Source organism: Triticum urartu, chromosome 3A (genome assembly GCF_056163025.1).
Source record: "Triticum urartu cultivar PI428250 chromosome 3A, HENAU_Tu73, whole genome shotgun sequence".
In the NCBI taxonomy this organism is placed as follows: domain Eukaryota; kingdom Viridiplantae; phylum Streptophyta; class Magnoliopsida; order Poales; family Poaceae; genus Triticum; species Triticum urartu.
This window is the reverse complement of record NC_141875.1, coordinates 393,771,798-393,798,550: the sequence shown is the minus strand read 5'-3', so window position 1 is coordinate 393,798,550 and position 26,753 is coordinate 393,771,798. Positions and strand designations below refer to the sequence as shown.

Here is a 26,753-nt window from a genome sequence, read left to right as displayed (position 1 = left end):
TCTCCCGTCTCAGCTTCTCATGAACCTCTCGCCATTCCTGCATGAAGGAGAAAACCCTCTCCATTATTTCATGTGGTGCATCAATTTTCTTTCCATTCTTCGTCTCATTCTGTGCCAACTACAAAGCATAAACATCATGGATCATCGCCTGCCTCTCATCTTCTTGGGCTTCAGCAAACCACCCAAGCAACCAATTCGCCAGCTCGCTCTAAGAGCATGTGAAAACCGGTGGGGCTGGCACCGAAACTCCCTTTTTCGAGTGTAACTGGTCCCAAAACTGGACAGAGTGTTGGCACGTCCAAAATCTGTGCATGATAGTCTCCTCCCGCCCGCACACTACACAAAATACTCCTGGCTTGATTCTCCATCGAAATAGCTCCGCACCAATAGCCAGACCGTTCCTAATGACCCTCCACATGTGAATTTTAGCTTTATTTGATGCGTTTGTATCCCAAAGACCCAAGTACCCTTGATGTTTGTTAACTGAAGACGCTGCTTCCGGCCGTCCGGTTTTCAGCCTATTAATGGTCATCCTGAGGTGATAAGTGGAACACACTGTGAACATACCGTTCTTTGTGTAGTTCCATGCTAAGCAGTCCTCCATTGCCAGCCCCCCAATAGCAATCTGTTTGATATCTAGCGCATCATCCGGCGAGAACATATCATCGACTATGGCCTGGTTCCAAGCATCTCCGGTCTCAACCATTAGGTCGGCCACCTTAGTTATACCCTGCACAAAGATAGCTCCAAGTGGCTTCATACTACCGCTTCTCGGCAACCCGAGTTCTGTCTTCCTCATCGCCTCTGATAAGAATCGCCAAGGATTTGCGGCAGTTAACCATCAGGCCTGAGGCCGCCCCAAAAGCTTCCAGCATCGCCCGGACAGCAGCCAGGTCCGAGGGCGTTGGCCTGACGAAGAGCGCAAAACGCCGTCCGCGTAGATTGATAGCCTCTGGGTACTGGAGATCCCACTATACAAACTGATCACCCCCATCTCCGTGGCCTTGTTGATCAACGCGGTCAGCACATCCATGGCGATAACAAACAACATTGGCGAAATTAGGTCACCCTGTCTCAGCCCGCAAACTTGGAGAATCTTCTGGCCGGGCACTCCATTCACAACAACCTTTTTTTTTAGCTTCATTCACAACAACCTTGGTACTAGCAGATTGTAGCAGCGCCATCATCCATGATGTCCATCTTTGGCCAAAGCCCTTGGTATGTTGAAAGTGGAGGATCAAGATCCTTGGATACAAGAAGGTCCCTCAGCATACTATTGGTTGGTCCACAGGGAGTAGTACAAGAAGACCCTTGAATAGTCGCACGCACCCCCACCGGCCACACTGCTGCGTATCTCCGTCCAAGATTTTCGAGCTGCCATATGCACAAACATAACAGCTCAGGGCCCCTCTCCTCTTCTCCGATCAGTGTGAGGCAACTATTCATGCCATGTGACCTTGCTGAGAACCAACTGATTTACATGCACCCCCGAAAGAAGAAAAGAAAAATACCACCACAAAACAAAACAACGCCATGATTGATTGACAAACAGCGGGCAGTGCCCCCGAAGCCCAGTAGGCGCAGCAGTGCGGAGACCATATCGAGATCTACAAACGGCACACACACTGCATGGCTGCCATTCTCATCAGGGTGACTGACGACTGCAACAGTTATCACAACTAAGATCTTCGCACAACTAGATGTCATTTCGTCGGCTGATACACAAAAGAAGAGCTAACTCAGAGCTCAATATACTTGTAAACCTATTGGCATTCCTACTATACACCAGGACAAGGTAGCAGCAAAAGCTTTGGGCCTACGATTACTCAAAAGCAGAGGAGGAGGGAATAATACATAATTGAGTTGCTAAGGGAAGGGGTGAGCATTAATATCGGTTAGAGATGCTCTTCTTGTCTCGGTCCCAGGCAGCCCTCAAAGCGTCATAAGATTGTTGTTTCCTTCCAACCACTCGCTGTGAATCTTGCCGGGCTGGGCTGCTGTAGTCCTGATAATGCTGTTGCTCATTTGCCTTTCGCCAGCTCCTGCTCGCAGAATCACTACTTGGGGCCGAAACGGAGACGGAATCGACAACCATGTCGCCCTCGAGCAAGCGAAGAACCTAAAAGAAAGATATGGAAAAACGGTACAAATTGGCAAAATTTAGTTTCCCAACAGGCATTTACACAAAATAACTGAAGGTCGAGCCCAGAAAGAACTTACATGAGACATGCGAGGCCTTGAATGAGGATCACGTCGTATGCACAGGTTTGCGGCATGCAACATGCAACGGACCTCAGTTTCGCTGTATCGGTCCCCCAAGCATGGGTCTATGAGCTCGTCGACTGCATTATCCTCCAAGAGATGGCGTGCCTATCATACATAAAAACTTCATTAATACTCATTAATACTCCAATCACACAGTGCACACAGTTTTGACATAGCAGCACTAGCATTGTAGCCAACTCTGAAATCCTTGAGCATAAGTTTTATTAGTCAAAAAGACTTGATTGCGATTTCGCAACAAAAACTATGACAACTTGCAAGAAGATGGAGGCCATAGACCATATATCATTAACACCAACCTTAAGCGTGCTAACTATGCAAAAAGGAGTCGTCTTACAAAGAAACTCACCCATTCAGTTAAAAACTGCTGGCCCTTAGGTCGGTTAATGTCAACAGCCTTGCGCCCAGTGACAAGTTCTACCAACACGACACCAAAACTGTATACATCAGCCTTCTCTGTTATTTGTCCACTCTGCGCATACTCTGGTGCCAGATAACTGCAACGAGTCGCTAAGAATCATTGAGTGCTCCAAATTACTTAAGGTGACAAATTATTGGAAATTCCAGTACATACCCAAATGTGCCGATGACTCTTGTTTCAACACCCATGTCTCCATCGGGTTGCCATCGTGCTAGACCAAAATCTCCAACCTATCAGAACGTGATTGAAAACACACAACCCTGTCAGGAAATTATATGCTTGGTGGCCATGCATAATATAAGACTGGATATTGGCATAATTAAAAAAAGGTGTCTGTAAGATAATTCTGGGGAAGTTAAACAGAAAGTATTGCAATTTAGTCAAATTTACACAAGACAAGACGCTATTATGGTCTAGAAAAGTGTAGTTACAAGATAGGCCAACCCAATTAAGTATACAGAATGGCTTCATCCATCAGGCACACAAATTTAACATCATATCTGGAAAGACGTTCAATGCAATCCCAGAGGACAAATGCCAATTAGTAAATTCCAATAGTGCAGTCCATACCAGAGGTTCAAAATCATGTGTGACAAGGATGTTGTTTGGTCTCATGTCCCGATGGATAATGCAGCCAACTCTGCATTCCTCATGTAGATACCGCAACCCTCGAGCAGCGCCAACAGCAATCTTTTGTCTAGCTGCCCATTCCAGTGTGTCTTTATTATTGCGACCTGAAAGATATTTCACAAACAGCTTAACAGGTAAACAAACATAGATTTATTGCAATATCACTAACTTTTGCTTGCTACTGGTAAAAGGCAGGACAACAATATGCATGTAATGAATACTAAGTGCAATAGTGAGCCTGCAGACTGGAAAATGTGTCTATACAGACATGCAAGAGAGAGAGAAAATCATACCATAAAGATGTGAGTCCAAGGATCCATTGCAGATGTACTCATAAACCAATAAACGCCTCCTTTCCTCAACACAAAAACCAATGAGCATTACAACATTACGGTGTTGTGCACAACTCAGAACTTCCACCTCTGAGCAAAATTCAACATCACCCTGGGAACTAGCAAGCTTATGTTGCTTGACAGCAATTGCCTGACCATCAGGAAGGACGCCTCGATGAACAGATCCAAATCCACCTTCAGCCAGGAAATTTGCCTGGGAGAAACCACCGGTTGCAAGTTCAAGTTCAGCGTAACTAAACCACCGAGGAGGTTTCCCAAACACAGGAGCCTTGTGCTGACATATCGAACACAATGGAGGCGGCCCAGGAGGTGCGCTCCTTGCTAACGAGACAGCGTCCCTGACATTTCCTCTAAAGTTTAAGTCTGATCTGCTTCTCATAGAACTTATTTCATGCAAAAGATCTAACTTGGAGATCTTCTCAAGCAAAGTATCTGCAGTTGGGGTGCGAGTTTTTCGTGGTGGTTTTGAGGATGTAGATCCCTGTAGAATGTCGACCATCCATGGCTGAAGCGAGAAGGTTGCTGAGGGACTCAATATTTCACTGTCGGTATCAGAAATATTGACATCCGAATGCTGGATCTTATCCTTTGTTGCTTGTACCTCTTTCTTTAGAGAAACAGTTGTTTCAGAAGCACAAAATGGGGAAGTCCCTGGATCTGAACTTGAGACTGAGGATGTTCCCGCTTCGGTACTTCCAAAAGGCGTCTCTAAGTCTGGGCTGCTATTAGGTGTTACAGCTGGTCCTCGAACTGAACTTCGCGGCTCCTTTACATCAGTTGCTGTTTTACCAACAGAACTATCCAACACTGCTGGAAGTGAACAGGATCCTTTGGACTCTTTATCAGGAGATCCCATAAGATTCAGACGGAGAACTTTAGGCTGAGAACGCTTCATGACAACAATGTTGCACTGTAACTCTTCCATGCAACGCTTCTCTTCATGCTTCAACTCCCTAAGAGCAGCAGCATGGGCAGCTAAGCAAAGAGAAAACACAAGATACCTGAACGTACAAAAGAAAATTACAGTAGTAAGTGTTGATCATTACTTATCTAGCACAACCCAGCTTGCTTGTGCTCGCTTAGATTCAGCAGCTACGACACCAGGAGGAGATCCAGAAACAACCTTAACCTTAACATTTATCTGCACAAATGAGAATCGTCATAAAAAAGATTGCAGTGTGTGATAGGAGTCAAGAAAACATGTACAGAAGCATTAACAGTGATCCTGATTAGCCTGCTGGCTACCGATTGTTATTCTGTTACTTAATCAATAAAGCTCCCATTTCCACCGGACAAAAAAAAACATGTACAGAAGCATGTACAAACCTTGCTTGCATCATAAACATCATGAAGTTTGAGCATCATTTGCGAACACAGCTCTGAGACATCTGACTTCTGATCAAACATGGTCTTATGGCCACTTGCGCAATCTCCCGCAAATAGAGGAAAGCCCCAGAACTTCCTGCCTGAAAGAGGGAAACCATAGTGCATTGAAGCCGCTACCACAAAATTCAAAACTCAACCCAGAACTCGTGGAAGCTACTGGACAAAGTGCAGCAACTTCAGTGATCATGGTAACAGAAGAGTTTAGAGACCAATTATGGCAACCCATATATGCATTTAGCTGTGCAACTAATGTGCATATAGGATGCACTATTATAGCTAAGCCCCCAAAACAACACCGCGGTACAACAAAAGCACAAAACTGCATTTGCGAAGGACGGATAGGATTGCAAGGAAAGGAAACAATACCAGAGCTCTGTGCCGGGATGACAACGAGTAGTATGATGCTGCCGCCGGGCTGCACGACGTGCGTCAAAGCCCAGACGATGGCTGTCTTGGAGATCTCCCTAATGGCAGCACGCACCGCCACCACCACCTTCTCCTCGGCAGCAGCAGCCGGTGCGCCCTTGTCGGCCACGGCCTTCCCCTTCCTCTGCTGCAACAGCAGCTGCTGGTGCTTGATAGAGCTCGCCATCACCTCCTCTCCGGCGATGCCTACAAATCAAGAAGCTCCCTCTAAACAGCTGAACCACGGAAGTGCTGGCCAAACCCAAGAAGCAAACAAGTAGGAGTAATAATGCCTAGTACAAACAACGCAACAACCAGCACCAAGTGCTTAAATGCAAATGAGATAGGAGGAGCCACTGACAGTTGCCAGCGGCGTTGGACATCGAACTCTGTTCACAGAACCAAAAGGCAGCCAAAGACCAGTAAAGATGGCGGCAAGGCAGTAAAAAGGAGACGGCCTTTCCCCCTCAACTGGGTCCCGGATTCTCGACGACCAAGCTGCTGCGGATTGAGAGAAAGATCGCCCACTTTATGGCTGGCCGCAGAGCGGGCGCCACTGCCGCCTGTGAATGTCCTCGCCGCCACTGTAGCCGGAATAGGGACACCGGGAAGGGGAGAGAGCCCAGCTCCAGCTCGCTCTCGCTGTCTGGGATGAGACGACGAGGTGACCCCGCCTCCCCGTTGCGCCAAACCGGTCAGATTGCACAGTGCCGCCTCGTCCTCCCAGCCTACACGGTTCCCAGCACGCCGTAGGAATCCCCAAATCATTGAAAAATCGTTCGAATCTTCGCACAGATCTCGCCGCGCTCTCCGCCTCGAAATCGGCCTCCACGACCACGAGTGGGACAAAACGGAGTCAATTTCTACGGAAATTTCCCCATTCCATATGCAAGCAGATCTCCGACGCGATATTTGACTCGCATTGCCTTCCATAAACGAACACCTACCCTTCCCAAATACCCGGGAAACTTGCCCGCCATACCAGGGCGGAGTTCGGGGGCATCTGAACCGACGCGAATCGAAGCTATCATCAAAAACGAAAACGACAGCTCAATCAAAATGGGGGGAAGAGAAGAGACCCACCGAGAAGAGAAGACGAGGAGCGCCCGGCCCGGCCCGGCCCGCTGCCGGAGAAGACGACGAAGAGGAAGCTCCGCCTCGTGCGCTGCCGCCCCCTCCTACGACCTGGGTACGATGCGAAACCTAGGGCGCTATAGTGCCGTACGCGTGGGAGCGGGAGCGGGAGCGGGGGCGGGTGGAGGCGGTGGCCATTAAAGAGCCAAGGAGCGCAAGCAATTAAACCTCCATTGCTGTGCGTGACGCTAACCTCTTCAGGCTTCAGTTCCTACTAGTGGTACCGTCGTTCGCCGTCCAGGGGGAGGCTACCCGTTCTACCCTTCAGGCTTGGTCGCATTAACGGCACTGCCACTCGAATGCAACGCGTTTGAAAACCGGTCGCCGTCGCCGGCCATCTGATTGGGATCGGACGGCCGAGGAGTCTCGCAGGATTGAATGCGGCTCAGGGTGCTGTCTCGTGAGCAGACGGTCCCTGCTTCCAGGTGGGGACCACGCGACAGTGTCGGGCAGTGCACGGCCCCGGTGTGGCCCCGGTGCACGAGGAGGGCGCTGACATGGTCCTGGTGGGCCATCGCCGTCGCCTCCTTCCTACTCCTACTACAGGGTTGATCTGATTTCTGAACTTTTGCTGCGGTTTGGCGGAAAATTTCTCAGCCTTTTTACAGGCTTTTCTTCCCTTGGATGGATGCAGCAACGCAACCTGTTTTTTTGTGTTTATTATGTGTTGTACTTTCCGTTGCGATGTGATGTGAGAGCAGTGGTACTATCGACGAACGGATGCTATGGGTTAAAACTAGTAAAAGGTGACAAGGCTCTGGGTTAAAACGCTTTTTACGTACTCTTATCTACTCAGGTGCAAAACGTTTTTGCCTTGGCCATTCGACTGGAAGAAAATGAAAACATGAGATGAAGACCCAGGTAGATTGTTTTTACTCCGTAGATGATATCACTACACTGCAGGAATATTAATACTACATATCAAAGTTGTATTAGAGCTGTGTTATTTAATTTGAATCAGAGAGAGTATTATTATCTAAGTGAGCATGCAAAGAGCCGTGTACCGTTGGCGACGCCCAAAAGATGATTGCAACCCAACAGTTTGGCTATGTACGTGTCGTTTTAACAATCCAATTATCTACCTATGTGTCAGCGTGTATACTGTGTGCACTATATATATGTACAAGAAAATATGATAAGCTCCGGCTGCCCTTTGAAACGTACTTCCTCCGTTTTAAAATAGATGACTTAACTTTGTATTAACTATAGTACAAAATTATTTTGAAACAAAGGGAGTACCGCTGATGTCCCAGTTAAGTGGTACTGATTGTACGCACGCAGACAATTCTATGGCCCTCCAATCCGTAGTAGGTGTGTAGGTACGTGCAGTTAACCGTCCGTATTAAATCAAGAATCATGATAGGTTTATTCTTGTCTGTCTTGTAACACTACTTTGCACGCTAAACGTATAATACGTGTCCTCACCAAACCCAACACTAAAGAGCCATCTGCGCAATACGTATACAACATCCAGAAGAAATACTCACTATCCTTTCAAATTAAATACTCACTATGTATACATCTGGGCCCATCGTGCCTTGATCAGCAAACATAGTGGAGCTGGTCCTGGTGGCTGGAACCCTAGCCGTCGAGAGGCCATCTTTCAGCGCCGTCCTCCGGCGCAGCGGCGGTGCGAGGAATTCAATCATGTGTAGTCAATTGAATCTTGTGTAGTCAGGAGTGCATTTTTAAGATTTTTTGCATGATGTTTATTTGTTGTAGAACGTTTTTTTTTTTACAAAAAAGATGTGTAGTCAATGGACTACACAGCTCATGTGTGGGTTCGCCACTGCTCCGGCGGCTCCCCTCTGCCGGCAACCTCGGCCGTCGGTGGTAAGGGGGGTCGCCGGATCCACGCGCGTGGGTCGTTTTTACTCCCTTGTAGTTTAGCTTTTTAGGATGTACATCGTCTTGGCTTCGGCGGCGACGATGACGGCGCTGAATAAAGATTATTCGGATCCTTCCCTGACGAGGTCATCGGTCCTATGGATGGGGGTGGATTTGGAGATCAGTCTGTTCAAGTAAGGATGGCGTGGCGGCGGCGGCAGCCTTGTGGTGGACCTGTGTCCTCGGGCTCCGCCTCTGCGACATCTTTTGCTCAAGCGTCGGCGCGGAGCTTGGGAGATAGTCCAGGAGCGGATACAGATTGTGGTCTGTGTCGTGGTTCTAAGCCTGACAGTGATGTAGGGGGGTACGTATGGAGAGGCAGGATCTTAGCTGTGGAGAAGTTGTAAGCACGCAAGGTTTACGAGTTCAGGCCCTTCTCGGAGGAAGTAATAGCCCTACGTCTCGGAGCCCGGAGGCGGTCGACTGGATTATGCGTGTATGAGTTACAGAGGTGCGAACCCTTGTCTCCGAGGGGGGGGGGTGGCTTATATAGAGTGCGCCAGGCCCCCGGCCAGCCCACGTTACCAAGAGTTCAATGTTCATTAAGGCGAGGCGTTACTGGTAACGCTAGTAATAAAGTGCTATGATGACCATAAAAAGCTATTTAATGACCGACCGTTAGCGTGCGGAGTGACTTTAGGTCTCCTGGCCGTCGAGTGGTTGGATCTTGGTCGAGTGATTGCTTCTTGGTCGAGTGTCTTCGAGTCTGTCGAGTGTCTTCGAGTCTGTCGAGTGGAACACCTTCAAGTCGATTGAAAGGTGATTTCTTCTAGAGATGTCCTCGGGTAGGGTAGGTAGGACAGGTCCATGACCCTACCCTAGGTACATAGCTTCATCATTAGCCCCCGAATGGATCGAGGTTTGAGTGAGGAAGGATTTGAGAGCTTCTCCGACTCGTTTTTCATGTCATGAGCATATCTAGTTTCAGATCAACGGGCCTGAGTGATGGCAGCAACTTCCTTTCCAGTCGCCTTGATCCATTCTTAATTCCTCGTCGAGTGGGTTTCTTTACTTGTAAGGCTCCGAGTGATGGTGTGGAGGAGATCCTTGGTCTGACAAGTTATTCGCTGCCCGCGGATTTAGTGGGATCCGAATTTTGGGAAGCGCGCGGGACGGGGGAGGCCGCAGTAATCCGACAAGATAGAGCGGAGCCGCCTCGATCCCCGCGCCACCTTTTTCGCCACGTATCGCTCGTGCGGTCGTTGTGGGATTTGACAGGGCTGCCTGGGCCTACCCGTCAGCCACTCGGGAGCGGCCTGATATAAAGCGCCTGGACCGGAGTCCCCCGAGCAGTGCATCCCATTACCTCTTCTCTCCCTCACGTCCCTCCGCCGTGCTCGCTCTCGCCCTAACACCACCGCACCGCACGCGCCTCGCCGGCGACAATGGGGAGGGAGAAGACAGCGGCTCTGGAGCAGGCCAAGAAGGCGACGGCGAAGTCGAAGGGGAAGGCGACCAGCCGGGGAGGATCTTCCTCGCGGTCTGGCCTGCCGAAGGGCTGGATCCAGGGCGACTGGATCCACTCGAGGATCTGCCAAGACGACCTCGACGACTTGGCCGAAGGGGGGCTGATCCCCTACGATGCGGCGTGGCTTCCGGGGAAGGAATCCGAGCCGCAGCCTCGGGAGGGTGAGCGCGTTCTTCTTGCCACCCACGTCGACCGTGGGTTTTCCTTGCCTCCTCATCCTTTCTTCCGAGGGTTTCTGAACTTCTTTGGGGCTCAACTCCACCATTTTACCCCCAACTCAATCGTTTATCTTGCCGCGTTCATTTCCTTGTGTGAGAACTTCTTGGGTTGTCGACCTCACTGGGGTCTTTTCAAGCATATCTTCACTTGTCGCTCCCAGACAGTGAAAAGGGCTAATCCGAGTGACGAGAGGACCCAAGTGATCCAGATGTGTGGGGGTCTTGGCATCCAGACGAGGGGAAAAAGCTCCTTTCCGGCCATGATTCTCCCCGATTCAGTTCGCGGATGGCAGTCGACTTGGTTCTACTGCAAAGACCAGTCGACGCCAGGGCAATCGACTGGCCTCCCTCCTTTTACCATGGACCGAGTGGAAAAACCCTCCCCTTTGAAGGTGCTCCCGGAGGAGAAGGAGCACGTGCAGGTGCTGGTCGACCGAGTGGTCCAGCTTATTCGCGACGGGCTCACTGGTATGGATCTCTTGGAGGTCTTCCTTCAGCGGCGCATCCAGCCTCTCCAAGCCCGAGACCATCCGATGCGGATGTATTCGGGTCTTGAAGACTCCACTCGGATCCACCCGGAGGAGGTCGACGACGACACGCTGGAGAAGTGGCTGTCTGGCATTACCGGGAATAAGGACAATCCCAGGGGAGCCAGGAGAGTCCCTCCATTCGACCAGTCCCACGCACCCGAGCAGGTCTGATTCTGAGTTTTTGCTTGTAATCTGAGTTCACTCGCGCAGCCGTCTGTATTACGTCGACTGACTTTGTTCTCCCTGCTTTCTTTCAGGCCATTATTGAAATGTATTCCATGCCCAACGGGGAGCAAGAGCAAGCTCTGGAAGGCGAGGCGAGTGGCGGCGAAAGCGGCGAGGGGGCTTCCGATGGTGAAGGGGACAGAGGGAGCGACGACTCAAGCACTGGAGAAGAAGTCGAGTCGCCTCCTCGCAGGGAGAGGCGATCCAAGCTTGACCAAGAACGGCCGAGTGCTCGCGACAAGGCAACTGCTCCGGCTGGTCAGTCTTCGAAGCGCCCTCGGATCTCTTCACCAACTCCGACTGGGAAGGCGCCAAAGCACCCCAAAGTTGCAGAGCCGAAGACTCGGAAGGCGCTGCCAAAGATCAAGATCGATATCCCTGTCGCCTCCGCGTGAGTGTCTCTCCTTGTATTCACTCGACGCTCTGCCCTGTTTGTTTTTCTTGTTTTAACTAGACGAACTTTGGAATTGTTAGCGCTGCCACTTCCGGAACCTCAGCTTACAGGGATGATGATGAGGTGATGGAGGATGCGGTCACTTCTAATCCGGGTATGATTTCTGCCATACTATCTTTTTTTGGTCGATTCAATTGTATCGTGCATCACTGGGTGACGTGCTTTTGGCAATTTGAACCTTGCACAGCTCCCAACATTATTGACCTCCCTGATGATGAAGGAGAGCCCGAGAGGCCTTTGACAAGGAAGAACAGGCGAGATCCTGCAAGCGGGGCGCTACAGACGACGCCGAGGGCGGAACCAGTTGTTCAGGACACTCGCGACGTCAATCGGGGTCCTGTTACCTTCGCTGAGCCGCTGTCGAGTGCTTTGCCTTCTTCATCAACTGCTCAGGCCCCTGTCGACCCGCCTTCAATTTTTGCGACCCATCGTGTCCCGGAGGACGAGGTGAATGCTGCTAGGGAAGCCATTCGTCAAGCGGGCATTATGATGGAGAAGATGAAGGCGGTGCGGGACGCCAGCCAAGCCGCCTATGATGCCATCTCGGCCCTCCAGAGCAACGTTCAGGTTAGTTGGTTGCCGCTTGTTCTGTTAGGATATGCTACCTGAAGAGTCTTTCCAAAAATCTTTGCATCTGCACACCCACTGGGTGCGTCGATTGAATTCTTGGACTAGTGGGGGCACGCTGAGTGCACCCACTGGGTGTAGTCCCCGAGACTACGGTGGACTGCTGGCAGTCGACTGTAGTCTTAGTATTTTGTCGAATGTATAGTTTGTCTCTTCCACTCGATCTGGTCGAGTGGGATCAGAACCGGTGGGGGCACGCTGAGTGCACCCACTGGGTGTAGTCCCCGAGACTACGGTGGACTGCTGGCAGTCGACTGTAGTCTGAGTTCTTTCTCTCTTTTTTTTGGACTCGACTTCGGCGTGCCGGTCGAGTGGGGTCAGAACCGGTGGGGGCACGCTAAGTGCACCCACTGGGTGTAGTCCCCGAGGCTATGGTGGACTGCTGGCAGTCGACCGTAGTCTTAGTATTTATTGCCTTTGTTGTTTTTCGCTGTAAAATAACTTCTCCCCTTTGACTTCAGAAATCTTGCGATCTTGGAGCTCGCTTTGCTGACTTGGAGAAGCAGCAGATTCAACTGAACCTTGATCTGGAGCTGGCCAGGACAGAGCTGCAAAAGGCCAGAGACGGCGCCGTAGGTAAGATTATTTTGCCGACTGGTTAGTTTTAGGCTTGAGTACCCTTCTGCTATTTCCGAATCAATCATCATTTCTTTGCAGAAAAACTGAGAGAAGCTCTGGCGAAAAAGGATCAAGACTTGGCTGCTGCCCGTAAGGAGGCTGACGACAAGACTGCTCTGGCCGAACAGAAGTTGGCTTCGGTCGGCCAGTTAGAAGAAGAGAATACCAGGCTGAAGACCGCTCTGAATGAAGCCAACAGGGAGTGTACACGCTGGAAGAAGGATAACCTCAACCTGAACGAAAAGATGGAAGGCATTTCTCGCAGGAGGGACGATCTGGAGAGCTACTTGAGGAGCCTTGCCAAGAAGTTGTATATCAAGCTTGAAGGTGCACATTTAGTTCCGACTGATTTTTTTGTGTCGACTCAGTGTATGAAAATTGACTTATTCTTGGATCGTGAATGCAGAGTTTTGCGAGAACTTTGAAGAGGAGACTGGGCAGATTGAACCAGGTTTGGATCCAATCAACTCTCCCATGAAAGATGAAGCTGCCATGAATTTGCTCCGACTGGAATCTCGCATTGACGGTGCCGTGGACTACTTGGCTCGACTGAAGGTCGCCATGTCACGGATCGACCCGGCACTTTGGCCAGAGGCTACGCTCCAAAATGATCTCGAGTCTCTGATGACTCGTCTTAACGGAATCCCTGACCGAGTGTAGGAGTGGAAGAAGTCTTCTGCTCGGTGCGGCGCTGATGTGGCTCTGTCTTTGGTTCGTGTCCACTGCAAGGAGGTGCGACAAGACAAGCTGGCAGCAATCAAGGTCGCCAACACCCAGAAGCATGACTTCCGAACCTTTATGGAGACTTTCATCGCTGCAGCCACTCAGATAGCCGACGGCGTCGACCTGGATGAGTTCGTCGAGCCTGCCAGCCCTCCTCCCGCGGAGTGAACAAACTCTTATGTCCCACCTTAAATTTGCCTTGGAATGCCGAGTGGTTTTTGTAACCGTTAAACTTTTTCAGGTCGCATGCCCGAGTACCTCGATCCGTGATCCAGAATCTTTAGGATTTTATCTGAACTCGGTTTACCGTTGAATATCTTTATGAATCTCCTGCTGAGTGAACCCAACCTTTATTCGAGACAACTTTCTGTATTCGCAGCACAGCTCCGAAGGAGGGGGAAGTAGTCGACCCATGCCTTGTATTTGTGGTGAAGCTCCCCAGGGGCGGGCGGCGGTCGACCCACACCCTGTTACTGCAGAGTGGGACGGAGCGCACATTGTATTTGTGGCGAAGCTCTCTAGGAGAAGGTGGCAGTCGACCTGCCCCTCGCCGTCCTTGAGGATTGAGATGTGTTTGGGAGAACTTAGGTGAGTACTGCACTGTAGCTAAGCCCCCGAGTGGGAGGATTGCTCTCCACTCGGTAGGGTTTTTTCAAACTTAGGCGAGTGCCTGACTGCAGCTAAGTCTCTAGGTGGGAGAACTTAGGCGAGTACTGGACTGCAGCTAAGCCCCCGAGTGGGAGGATTGCTCTCCACTCGGTAGGGTTTTTTCAAACTTAGGCGAGTGCCTGACTGCAGCTAAGTCTCTAGGTGGGAGAACTTAGGCGAGTACTGGACTGCAGCTAAGCCCTCGAGTGGGAGGATTGCTCTCCACTCGGTAGGATTTTTCAAACTTAGGCGAGTGCCTGACTGCAGCTAAGTCTCTGAGTGGGAGAACTTAGGCGAGTACTGGACTGCAGCTAAGCCCCCCGAGTGGGAGGATTGCTCTCCACTCGGTAGGATTTTTTCAAACTTAGGCGAGTGCCTGACTGCAGCTAAGTCTCTAAGTGGGAGAACTTAGGCGAGTACTGGACTGCAGCTAAGCCCCCGAGTGCGAGGATTGCTCTCCACTCGGTAGGGTTTTTTCAAACTTAGGCGAGTGCCTGACTGCAGCTAAGTCTCTAGGTGGGAGAACTTAGGCGAGTACTGGACTGCAGCTAAGCCCCCGAGTGGGAGGATTGCTCTCCACTCGGTAGGATTTTTCAAACTTAGGCGAGTGCCTGACTGTAGCTAAGTCTCTGAGTGGGAGAACTTAGGTGAGTACTGGACTGCAGCTAAGCCCCCCGAGTGGGAGGATTGCTCTCCACTCGGTAGGATTTTTTTCAAACTTAGGCGAGTGCCTGACTGCAACTAAGTCTCTAAGTGGGAGAACTTAGGCGAGTGTTGGACTACAATCAAGCCCCCGAGTGGGAGGATTGCTCTCCACTCGGTAGGATTTTTTCAAACTTAGGCGAGTGCCTGACTGCAACTAAGTCTCTAAGTGGGAGAACTTAGGCGAGTGTTGGACTGCAATCAAGCCCCCGAGTGGGAGGATTGCTCTCCACTCGGTAGGATTTTTTCAAACTTAGGCGAGTGCCTGACTGCAGCTAAGTCTCTAAGTGGGAGAACTTAGGCGAGTGCTGGACTGCAGCTAAGCCCCCCGAGTGGGAGGATTTCTCTCCACTCGGTAGGATTTTTTTTCAAACTTAGGCGAGTGCCTGACTGCAGCTAAGTCTCTAAGTGGGAGAACTTAGGCGAGTACTGGACTGCAGCTAAGCCCCCGAGTGGAAGGATTGCTCTCCACTCGATAGGATTTTTTCAAACTTAGGCGAGTGCCTGACTGCAGCTAAGTCTCTAAGTGGGAGAACTTAGGCGAGTACTGGACTGCAGCTAAGCCCCCGAGTGGGAGGATTGCTCTCCACTTGGTAGGATTTTTTCAAACTTAGGCGAGTGCCTGACTGCAGCTAAGTCTCTAAGTGGGAGAACTTAGGCGAGTGCTGGACTGCAGCTAAGCCCTCGAGTGGGAGGATTGCTCTCCACTCGGTAGGATTTTTTCAAACTCAGGCGAAACGGATTCGCAGCTAAGCCCCCGAGTGAGAGGCTGGCTCGCCACTCGGTAGGATTTTTTTCAAACTTAGGCGAAACGGATTCACAGCTAAGCCCCCCGAGTGGGAGGCTGGCTCGCCACTTGGTAGGAAACTGTTTTTACAAACTTAGGCGAAGCGGATTCGCAGCTAAGCCACCCACTGGGGGATTTCTTACGCAAACAAAAAAAAAATAATCACTGGGAAAATTATAACGCTCTTGTCTTTGATAAATAAACTACAGGAGTTTTTCTTATTACATCTCATCCGAGTGAGAATTTAGGTATAAAAGGGGCGGAGTAGCTCCGCATTCTAGGCTCGTGGCTCATCGATCTGGCGATCGACATTGTAAAGATGATACGCTCCATTGTGGAGGACTTTGGTGACGATGAAGGGGCCTTCCCAAGTAGGAGCGAGCTTGTGTGGTTTCTGTTGATCCACTCGGAGGGCCAAATCTCCTTCTTGGAAGGCTCGACTCTTCACATTTCTGGTATGGAACCGACGTAAGTCTTGCTGATAAATGGTCGATCGGATCATAGCCATTTCTCTTTCTTCTTCCAGGAGGTCGACTGCGTCTTACCGGGCTTGTTCTGCTTCATCTTCGGTGTAAAGCTCGACTCGGGGTGCATTGTGAAGTAGATCACTCGGCAGGACTGCTTCCGCTCCGTAAACCAGAAAGAACGGGGTTCTTCCAGTCGACCTATTCGGGGTGGTCCTCAATCCCCACAGAACTGACGGAAGCTCGTCGACCCATGCACCTGCTGCGTGCTTGAGATCACGCATCAGCCGAGGTTTTAGTCCTTTGAGAATCAGACCATTTGCCCTTTCTGCTTGCCCATTCGACTGGGGGTGGGCGACCGATGCGTAGTCGACTCGTGTGCCTTGAGAGGCGCAAAAAGCTTTGAACTTGTCTGAATCAAAGTTTGACCCATTGTCAGTGATGATGCTATGCGGGACCCATATCTGAATGTTAACTCCCTGACGAAACTGATGGCAGTGCAAGCATCAAGATTCTTGATAGGCTTGGCTTCAATCCATTTGGTAAACTTGTCGACTGCCACAAGCACATGTGTGAAACCACTCCTGCCTGTTCTCAATGGACCAACCATATCCAACCCCCAAACAGCGAAGGGCCAGATGAGTGGAATGGTCTTCAGGGCTGATGCGGGTTTGTGCGACATGTTGGAGTAGAACTGGCACCCTTCACACTTGTCGACTATCTCTTTTGTCATTTCATTTGCTCTTGGCCAGTAAAAACCCGCTCGGTATGCTTTAGCCACAATGGTCCGAGAGGACGCATGGTGACCACAGGTCCCCGAGTGGATCTCATCAAGGATTATCTGACCTTCTTCTGGTGTTATACACTTCTGACCGACTCCAGTCGCGCTTTCTCTATACAACTGTCCCTTTATGACTATGAAGGCCTTGGATCGACGGACGATCTGTCGAGCCTCTTCCTCGTCACCCGGGAGTTCCTTCCTCAGGATATACGCGATGTACGGTATCGTCCAGTCGGGGGTGATTTCCAAGACTTCCATGATTAGGTCGACCACCGCTGGAATTTCGACTTCAGTCGGATCCGTGGCACTCTTTGGCTGTGGGACTTCATCTGTAAAAGGATCTTCTTGGACTGACGGCGAGTGGATGTGTTCCAAAAACACATTGCTAGGGATGGCTTCTCTCTTGGAGCCTATCTTTGCCAAATCATCAGCTGCTTGATTTTTCAGTCGGGGATGTGATGAAGCTCTAACCCCTCGAATTTCTTCTCTAACTTTCTTACTGCATTACAATAACCGGTCATAGCTGGACTTCTGACGTCCCACTCCTTCATCACCTGATTAACCACCAAATCTGAGTCGCCATAGACCATGAGGCGACGGATGCCGAGTGAAATGGCCATGCGCAACCCATACAAAAGTGCTTCATATTCTGCTTCATTATTGGAGGAATCGAAGTGAATCTGGAGAACATATCTGAGCTTATCTCCTCGGGGGGAAACCAATACTACCCCAGCACCGGAACCATTCAGCATCTTAGATCCATCGAAGAACATGGTCCAGTGCTCCGAGTGAACTTGAGTCGGAAGTTGCTGTTCAATCCACTCGGCGACGAAATCTGCAATTGCTTGGGACTTGATAGCTTTCTTTGCCTCAAACTTGATATCTAGGGGAAGGAGTTCAATCGCCCATTTGGCCACTCGACCAGTTTCATCTCTGTTGTGCAAGATCTCTGACAACGGAGCGTCGCTGACGACTGTAATGGAATGATCAGAGAAGTAGTGGACAACTTTCTTTGTAGTCATGTAAATCCCATATACGAGCTTCTGATAATGAGGGTATCTTTGCTTCGATGGGGTCAAGACTTCAGAAATATAATATACTGGGCGCTGAACTTTGAAGGCCTTTCCTTCTTCTTCCTGCTCGACCGTGAGTACTGTACTGACAACTTGTCCTGTGGCTGCAATGTAAAGCAGTAAAGGCTCCTTGCTGATTGGGGCAGCAAGCACCGGCTGGGTGGAGAGCAGAGCTTTGAGCTCTGCAAATGCTGCATCTGCTTCCGGAGTCCACTCGAGCTTGTCAGATTTCTTCATCAGTCGATAAAGAGGCAATGCCTTTTCACCGAGACGAGAGATGAATCGACTCAAAGCGGCCAAGCAACCTGTAAGCTTCTGGACGTCATGCACATGCACAGGACGCTTCATCCGGAGTATAGTACCAATTTTTTCAGGATTGGCGTCGATTCCCCGTTCGGAAACGAGAAAACCGAGTAGCTTTCCGCCTGGAACTCCGAATGTGCACTTTGATGGATTGAGCTTGATATCATACCTCCTAAGGTTGGCAAAGGTTTCAGCAAGGTCAGTCAGCAGGTCGGAACCCTTCCGTGACTTAACCACAATATCATCCATGTATGCCTCCACATTCCGAGTGATTTGGGTGAGTAAACACTTCTGAATCATCCTCATGAACGTGGCTCCGGCATTCTTGAGGCCGAATGGCATGGTAACATAGCAGAAGCACCCGAATGGGGTGATGAAAGCTGTTTTAATCTCATCAGGTCCATACAGACGGATCTGATGGTACCCGGAATAGGCGTCTAGAAAAGACAGTCGCTCACATCCCGCAGTCGAGTCGACTATCTGGTCGATGCGGGGGAGAGGAAAATGATCTTTCGGGCAGGCCCGATTGATATGTTTAAAGTGAATGCACATGCGAAGTGACTTGTCCTTCTTGGGAACCATGACAACATTGGCGAGCCACTCGGAGTGGTAGATTTCTCGGATAAACTCCGCCACTAAAAGCCGAGCTACCTCTTCGCCAATAGCCTTTCTCTTCTGGATGGCGGACCGTCGGAGATGTTCCTTGACAGGTTTTACTTTTGAGTCGACTCTTAGGCGGTGCTCAGCCAGCTCCCTGGGAACACCCGGCATGTTAGAGGGCTTCCATGCGAAGATGTCCCAGTTCTCACGGAGGAACTGGATGAGCGCTTCTTCCTATTTGGAGTCGAGCGTCGTTGAGACGTGAGTCGGAGAAGCATTGGGATCGGTCGGGTGAATCTGAACTGGCTTCGTTTCACCGGACGACTGAAAAGCTGATTCTGAAGCAGGCTTCTTGGCTCGTAGTAACTCACTCGGATCAGCAGTCTTCTGGTACTCTTGCAGCTCGACCACTGCCATCTGAGCATTAGCAATCTTTGAGCCTTTCTGAAAACACTCTTCTGCTTTCTTCCGATTGCCTGTAATGGTGATCACACCTTTGGGACCAGGCATCTTCAATTTGGGATACACATAACATGGTCGGGCCATGAAGCGTGCATAAGCCGGCCTGCCCAAAATAGCGTGATAGGCACTCTGGAAGTCTACAACTTCAAATGTCAACTTCTCTTTCCGGTAATTCTTGGAATCACCAAAAACCACATCAAGGGCAATCTGGCCGAGTGATTCAGCCTTCTTCCCAGGAATGACTCCATGGAAACTCATGTTGCTGGCGCTGAGTCTGGACATCGGAATGCCCATCCCTTTCAATGTCTCTGCATACAATATGTTCAAACCACTGCCACCATCCATTAGGAATTTGGTCAGTCGAGTGCCTTCAACCACTGGGTCGACCACCAGAGCTTGCCTCCCAGGGGTGGCAATATGCGTTGGGTGATCGGACTGGTCGAATGTGATGGCAGTCTGGGACCATTTCAGATAACTTGGTGTCGCCGGAGCAACCATATTCACCTCTCTATTGATGACTTTCAGTCGACTTTTGCTCTCAACATCAGCAAAAATCACCAAGGTGGAATTGACTTGAGGGTATCCGTCGTCACTGTCCTCTTTGTCCTCGACTTTGTCCGACTCCTTTTCCTTACCCTTGGGTTGCTTACCCTGGAACTGTTGGATCAAGAGTCGACACTGTCGAGTGGTATGTTTCGGATAAATGAAATTACCCTCTTCATCTTTCTTCGTGTGGACGAGACATGGCAAGTCCAACACATCATTTCCGTCCTGGTCTTTAACCTTTTTGGGGTTCCAAGGCCCTTTAGGTTTCCCTTTAAACTTTCCCTGAGTTACAGCCAAGGCTTCCCCGGGAGCAGCTGGCTCGGCTTTCCGCTTCATTCCCTCTGGTTTCTTGGGCGACTGACTTCAGCTTGCCGCTCCGGAGTCGATCCTCATCTTCACCATTAGCGTACTTGGTGGCAACCTCCATCATCCGATTCAGGGACATCTCTCCGGTTCGACCGAATTTCAAGCTCAGTTCTCTGTACTTGACGCCCTCCTTGAAAGCACAAACCGCTTGGTGGTCAGGCACATTCTCCACCGAGTGATGTAACGTGATCCACCTCTGGATGTAATCCCTCAAAATTTCATTTGTTTTCTGTACACAAGACCGCAGTTCCGTCAGCCCTGCCGGTCGCTTGCACGTGCCTTCGAATGTGGTGACGAACACTCGAGAGAGATCCTCCCAAGTGTAAATACTGCTAGGCACCAACTGGTTCAGCCACGCTCTGGCCGAGCCCTCTAACATGAGAGGCAGGTGCTTCATGGCCACTTCATCATTGCCGCCGCCGATCTGGACGGCCACTCGGTAATCTTCAAGCCAAGTATCGGGCTTGGACTCGCTAGTGAACTTACTGACTCCAGTCGCCAACCTGAAGTTGGGAGGAATCACAATGGCCCTGATGGCTCGACTAAAGCACTCTGGCCCCGATACATGCACTCTGCTGTTGGTAGGGGCATCTCTGTCGTGACCTTCTCGGTGAGCCCTGTTCCGGTCGACCAAACCTTGGACGAGAATGGATCTCGCGTCAAAGCCTGGCCCTCTGGGGTCGACTGAAACCCTTTGCCCACCACTATGAGTGCGCCTGTCATCCTGCTGGCGAGGCAGATACGACCCGCTCCTCGGGGGAGGCGTGGGCACTCGACGCCGACCGTCACGACCGACTCGGTGTTCATACTGTTCATGGTTCCCATACTGGTCACGCCGGTCCCCACGTCCCTCACGCTTCGGGGGCGGTCTCGGGCTGTGAGCCGACTGGACTGTGTCCGCAGCAACGGATCTGCTGTGAATCCTGTTCTGCGACTGAGAAACAGCGGAATTCTGATCTCCTTCTACCCGGAGCAACGCTCTGATCTGCAGCAAGCCTCTGCCAGCCTCCGACTGGGAAGGCTGAATCGACTCCGCTATGCGGGCTGCAGTTGCTAAATTCTGAATCAGAGTTCGATATACCTGCGGGGGCGGGAAAAGTTGACGTCGACTGGATTCGGGAACCCGTTGTCGTGCCCGCTCGTCGAGTGCTCGCTGGAGGTTTTCCAGTCGAGCACGCTCGGCCAAATTTTCCAGGCGCGCGTCCTCCCAGGCGCGAGCCTCGGGGGTTTCTCCAATGATAGGAGTGTGCAGTGCATCCATGTTCCGGCGGCGAAGTTCTTCCCTCTGCAGCGACGTGAGAGGCTCGGGAAGATATTCCTCACGGGGACGCGACGGGTCGCCTCCGCCCGTGCCTCCGTCGGTGCGGGGAAAACCGGGAGGACTGGGTGGTCCATCGGCCATCAGAACCTCCACCGCCGAATCGCTGCTGCCGCACTCGGATGCGGTCTCTACGGAGCCAGTCGACAGATCGAACAGGCAGTAGAGGGATTCGTCGGGCTCGATCGCCGCGACTTGAGGGATGGCCGACTGATGGGCCACCGCGTGTCTCACCCACCGCTGAAGTCTCGACCGACCGGAGCGCTTGCGTCGGCGGGAAACAGGGAGGGAGGACAGCACAGGAGCCGACCGGTAAGGGGTCGACGGTTGCCGCAGGAGAACACCGCGGACGCACGCGCGAAAGTGCGTTGCCCCGTGGACAGGGAGTGCGTCCACGTCGAGCGAAGCCTCCTGAAGCCAGGTGGAGTCATCGGCGATGAACGTGAGCGCGCCGAGACGGATCTCGCGGCCCTCCACCAAAACTCCGTCGAAAACCATGATGATTCGGGTCGGAAAAGATCGCAACTCCTCCAACAAAACGCTAAAACACCGGCCCCACGGTGGGTGCCAACTGTCGTGGTTCTAAGCCTGACAGTGATGTAGGGGGTACGTATGGAGAGGCAGGATCTTAGCTGTGGAGAAGTTGTAAGCACGCAAGGTTTACGAGTTCAGGCCCTTCTCGGAGGAAGTAATAGCCCTACGTCTCGGAGCCCGGAGGCGGTCGATTGGATTATGCGTGTATGAGTTACAGAGGTGCGAACCCTTGTCTCGGAGGGGGGGTGGCTTATATAGAGTGTGCCAGGCCCCCGGCTAGCCCACGTTACCAAGGGTTCAATGTTCATTAAGGTGAGGCGTTACTGGTAACGCTAGTAATAAAGTGCTATGATGACCATAAAAAGCTATTTAATGACCGACCGTTAGCGTGCGGAGTGACTTTAGGTCTCCTGGCCGTCGAGTGGTTGGATCTTGGTCAAGTGATTGCTTCTTGGTCGAGTGTCTTCGAGTCTGTCGAGTGTCTTCGAGTCTGTCGAGTGGAACACCTTCAAGTCGATTGAAAGGTGATTTCTTCTAGAGATGTCCTCGGGTAGGGTAGGTAGGACAGGTCCATGACCCTACCCTAGGTACATAACTTCATCAGTCTGCATTGACGACATCTGGAAGACGAAAACGTGTGCTGGCTTCGTGGTTCGTGGATGGCAGGTATGGTTTCCTCCTTCGGTGTCTTAGTCGTGGTGGGGTGTCAGATCTAGAGTTCGATGGCGTGTCCGGGGTGTTTCCCCGGTCTGATTCGTTCAACGGCAATGGCTTCACTTTTGGTGAGCCACCTTGGAGGTCCGCGATGGAGCCGCTCGAGCTCGGCTGAGGAGGTGATTTGTCATTTTTTTTCTTCGGTGGCTGCTGTGGTGGTGGCGGAGGCAAGTGACGGGCGTTGGTGTCAAGCTCAGAGATGTTCTGCTATATTTTCAGTTTTGTCATATCGGTCTTTACGTGACTTGTACTTTATTCTTTATGATATGGATGGGACACATATTACCATGAAAAAAATACTCACTATACATAAATGGACGTGTAGAGGATATCCAGGAAGATGGAGGTGTAGAATAGATTGACAGGCTCCCCCAAGAAAAGAAAAAGGTTAGGTTTCCTCCGTCTCCTGCCGGCTCCGCTGCCGGCCGCCTCGTCTCCAGTAGTCTTAGGGCCATGGCGGCGCGGTGGTCACGGCCCTTGTCCGCGGAGGGCTCCGTCTTTAGATGTTCCTTCAAGTTTCGTTAGGCTTTGTGTCCCACTCGAAAATATGAGACGGAGACGGCTTTCTGAAGATGGAATAAGGTTCTCCCGGCCTAGTCCCTGTTCCGGTGGTGCGTCTAGCATTGTCGGTGGGTGTTTGGAGGTGTGTCTCTGATGGATCTGTCATTGGTGAATTTGCTCGGATCTTGTCGTAGTTCATCTATGTTCATGTGTCTTCAGGTTGGATCTTTCCGATCTATACTACTCTTCAACGGCGACGGTTACTGTTTTGGTGCTCTGGTCCTATGGGGCCTTAGCACGATGACTTTCAGACTGTCTACTGCAACAAGGTTTGTCTGGCTCCAGCGAGGGAGGGGCGATGACAGCGGCGCGCCTTCAGCTCGCTTCAGTGCTGGTAGTCGTCGCTAGGTGGTCTATGGATCTGAATGTAATTTCATTATTTCTAGTGTTTGTTATACTATCACGATTGAAGACGGATAGATTAGAAGTTATATGAAAAAAAGAAGAGATGAATTTTGGCTCCCAAATTCTGATGGCTTCTTTATCTTATGGCGCATGCTACGTATCGGTCAGCAATTTTTTTTCAAAGATCTGCTCGGTCACTGGTCGTCCTATCTGCACACACACTGATCGTGTTGATCACAACATGTTCTTGTAACAAGAGTCTTATTGCCAAAGAGCTCTGTGGCTTGTGTTGGGGAATGTAGTAATTTCAAAAAAAATTCCTACGCACACGCAAGATCATGGTGATGCATAGCAACGAGAGGGGAGAGTGTGATCTACGTACCCTTGTAGACCGACAGCGGAAGCGTTAGCACAACGCGGTTGATGTAGTCGTACGTCTTCACGGCCCGACCGATCAAGCACCGAAACTACGGCACCTCCGAGTTCTAGCACACGTTCAGCTCGATGACGATCCCCGGACTCCGATCCAGCAAAGTGTCGGGGAAGAGTTCCGTTACCACGATGGCGTGGTGACGATCTTGATGTACTACCGTCGCAGGGCTTCGCCTAAGCACCGCTACAATATTATCGAGGATTATGCTGGAAGGGGGCACCGCACACGGCTAAGAATATGATCACGTGGATCAACTTGTGTCTAGAGGTGCCCCCCTGCCCCCGTATATAAAGGAGCAAGGGAGGAGGAGGCCGGCCCTAGGAGGGGGCGCGCCAAGTGTGGAGTCCTACTAGGACTCCCTAGTCCTAGTAGGATTCCACCTCCCATATGGAATAGGAAAAGAGGAAGGGAAAAGGAGAAGGAAGGAAGGGGGCGCCCCCCTTCCCTAGTCCAATTCGGACCAGACCAAGGGGAGGGGTGCGGCCACCCTTGAGGCCCTTTTTCTTCTTTCCCGTATGGCTCAATAAGGCCCAATACGTATTCCCGTAACTCTCCGGTACTCCGAAAAATAACCGAATCTCTCGGAACCTTTCCGATGTCCGAATATAGTCGTCCAATATATCGATCTTTATGTCTCGACCATTTCGAGACTCCTCGTCATGTCCCCGATCTCATCCGGGACTCCGAACTCCTTCGGTACATCAAAACTCATAAACTCATAATATAACTGTCATTGAAACCTTAAGCGTGCGGACCCTACGGGTTCGAGAATAATGTAGACATGACCGAGACACGTCTCCAGTCAATAACCAATAGCGGAACCTGGATGCTCATATTGGCTCCCACATATTCTACGAAGATCTTTATCGGCCAGACCGCATAACAACATACGTTGTTCCCTTTGTCATCGGTATGTTACTTGCCCGAGATTCGATCGTCGGTATCTTAATACCTAGTTCAATCTCGTTACCGGCAAGTCTCTTTACTCGTTTCGTAATACATCATCTCACAACTAACTCATTAGTTGCAATGCTTGCAAGGCTTATGTGATGTGCATTACCGAGAGGGCCAGAGATACCTCTCTGACAATCGGAGTGACAAATCCTAATCTCGAAATACGCCAACCCAACATGTACCTTTGGAGACACCTGTAGAGCTCCTTTATAATCACCCAGTTACGTTGTGACGTTTGGTAGCACACAAAGTGTTCCTCTGGCAAACGGGAGTTGCATAATCTCATAGTCATAGGAACATGTATAAGTCATGAAGAAAGCAATAGCAACATACTAAACGATCGGGTGCTAAGCTAATGGAATGGGTCATGTCAATCACATCATTCTCCTAATGATGTGATACTGTTAATCAAATAACAACTCTTTTTTTTATGGTTAGGAAACATAACCATCTTCGATTAACGAGCTAGTCAAGTAGAGGCATACTAGTGACACTCTGTTTGTCTATGTATTCACACAAGTATTATGTTTCCGGATAATACAATTCTAGCATGAATAATAAACATTTATCATGATATAAGGAAATAAATAATAACTTTATTATTTCCTCTAGGGCATATTTCCTTCAGTCTCCCACTTGCACTAGAGTCAATAATCTAGTTCACATCGCCATGTGATTCAACACTAAGAGTTCACATCACCATGTGATTAACACCCATAGTTCACATCGTCATGTGACCTATACCCAAAGGGTTTACTAGAGTCAATAATCTAGTTCACATCATTTATGTGATTAACACCCAAAGAGTACTAAGGTGTGATCATGTTTTGCTTGTGAGAGAAGTTTAGTCAACGGGTCTGCCATATTCAGATCCGTAAGTATTTTGCAAATTTCTATGTCAACAATGCTCTGCACGGAGCTACTCTATCTAATTGCTCCCACTTTCAATATGTATCCAGATTGAGATTTAGAGTAATCTGGATCAGTGTCAAAATTAGCATCGACGTAACCCTTTACGACGAACCTTTTTGTTACTTCCATAATCGAGAAACACATCCTTATTCCACTAAGGATAATTTTGATCGCTGTCCAGTGATCTACTCCTAGATCACTATTGTACTCCCTTACCAAAAACAGTGTAGGGTATACAATAGATCTGGTACACAGCATGACATATTTTATAGAACCTATGGCCAAGGCATAGGGAATGACTTTCATTCTCTTTCTATCTTCTGCCGTGGTCGGGCTTTGAGTCTTACTCAGTTTCACACCTTGTAACACAGGCAAGAACTCTTTCTTTGACCATTCCATTTTGAACTATTTCAAAATCTTGTCAAGGTATGTACTCATTGAAAAACTTATCAAGCGTCTTGATCTATCTCTATAGATCTTGATGCTCAATATGTAAGCAGCTTCATCGAGGTCTTTCTTTGAAAAACTCTTTTCAAACACTCCTTTATGCTTTGCAGAATAATTCTACATTATCTTCGATCAACAATATGTCATTCACATATACTTATCAGAAATGTTGTAGTGCTCCCACTCACTTTCTTGTAAATACAGGCTTCACCGCAAGTCTGTATAAAACTATATGCTTTGATCAACTTATCAAAGTGTATATTCCAACTCCGAGATGCTTGCACCAGTCCATAGATGGATCGTTGGAGCTTGCATATTTTGTTAGCACCTTTAGGATTGACAAAACCTTCTGGTTGCATCATATACAACTCTTCTTTAATAAATCCATTAAGGAATGCAGTTTTGTTTATCCATTTACCAGATTTCATAAAATGTGGCAAT

General features: G+C 50.0%; 1 protein-coding gene across 2 annotated transcripts; it reads right to left on the bottom strand.

Moving 5' to 3' along the window:
* Window positions 1-1,670: 1,670 nt before the first annotated feature.
* LOC125544106 (kinase with adenine nucleotide alpha hydrolases-like domain-containing protein) lies at window positions 1,671-6,822 on the bottom strand. 2 transcript variants are annotated; one of them, XM_048707672.2, is made up of 10 exons: window positions 6,562-6,822; window positions 5,440-5,685; window positions 5,014-5,153; window positions 4,734-4,828; window positions 3,628-4,640; window positions 3,275-3,438; window positions 2,858-2,934; window positions 2,633-2,780; window positions 2,221-2,370; window positions 1,671-2,119 (listed from the first exon to the last, which is right to left on the bottom strand). In XM_048707672.2, the coding sequence occupies exons 2-10, from the start codon at window positions 5,663-5,665 to the stop codon at window positions 1,886-1,888; spliced, it is 2,247 nt and encodes a 748-aa protein (XP_048563629.1). In that variant the 5' UTR covers window positions 5,666-5,685; window positions 6,562-6,822; the 3' UTR covers window positions 1,671-1,885. The 2 variants fall into 2 exon arrangements, with proteins under 2 accessions (XP_048563629.1, XP_048563628.1); XM_048707671.2 differs by lacking the exon at window positions 6,562-6,822 and adding an exon at window positions 5,840-6,331.
* Between the last annotated feature and the right edge of the window lie 19,931 nt (window positions 6,823-26,753).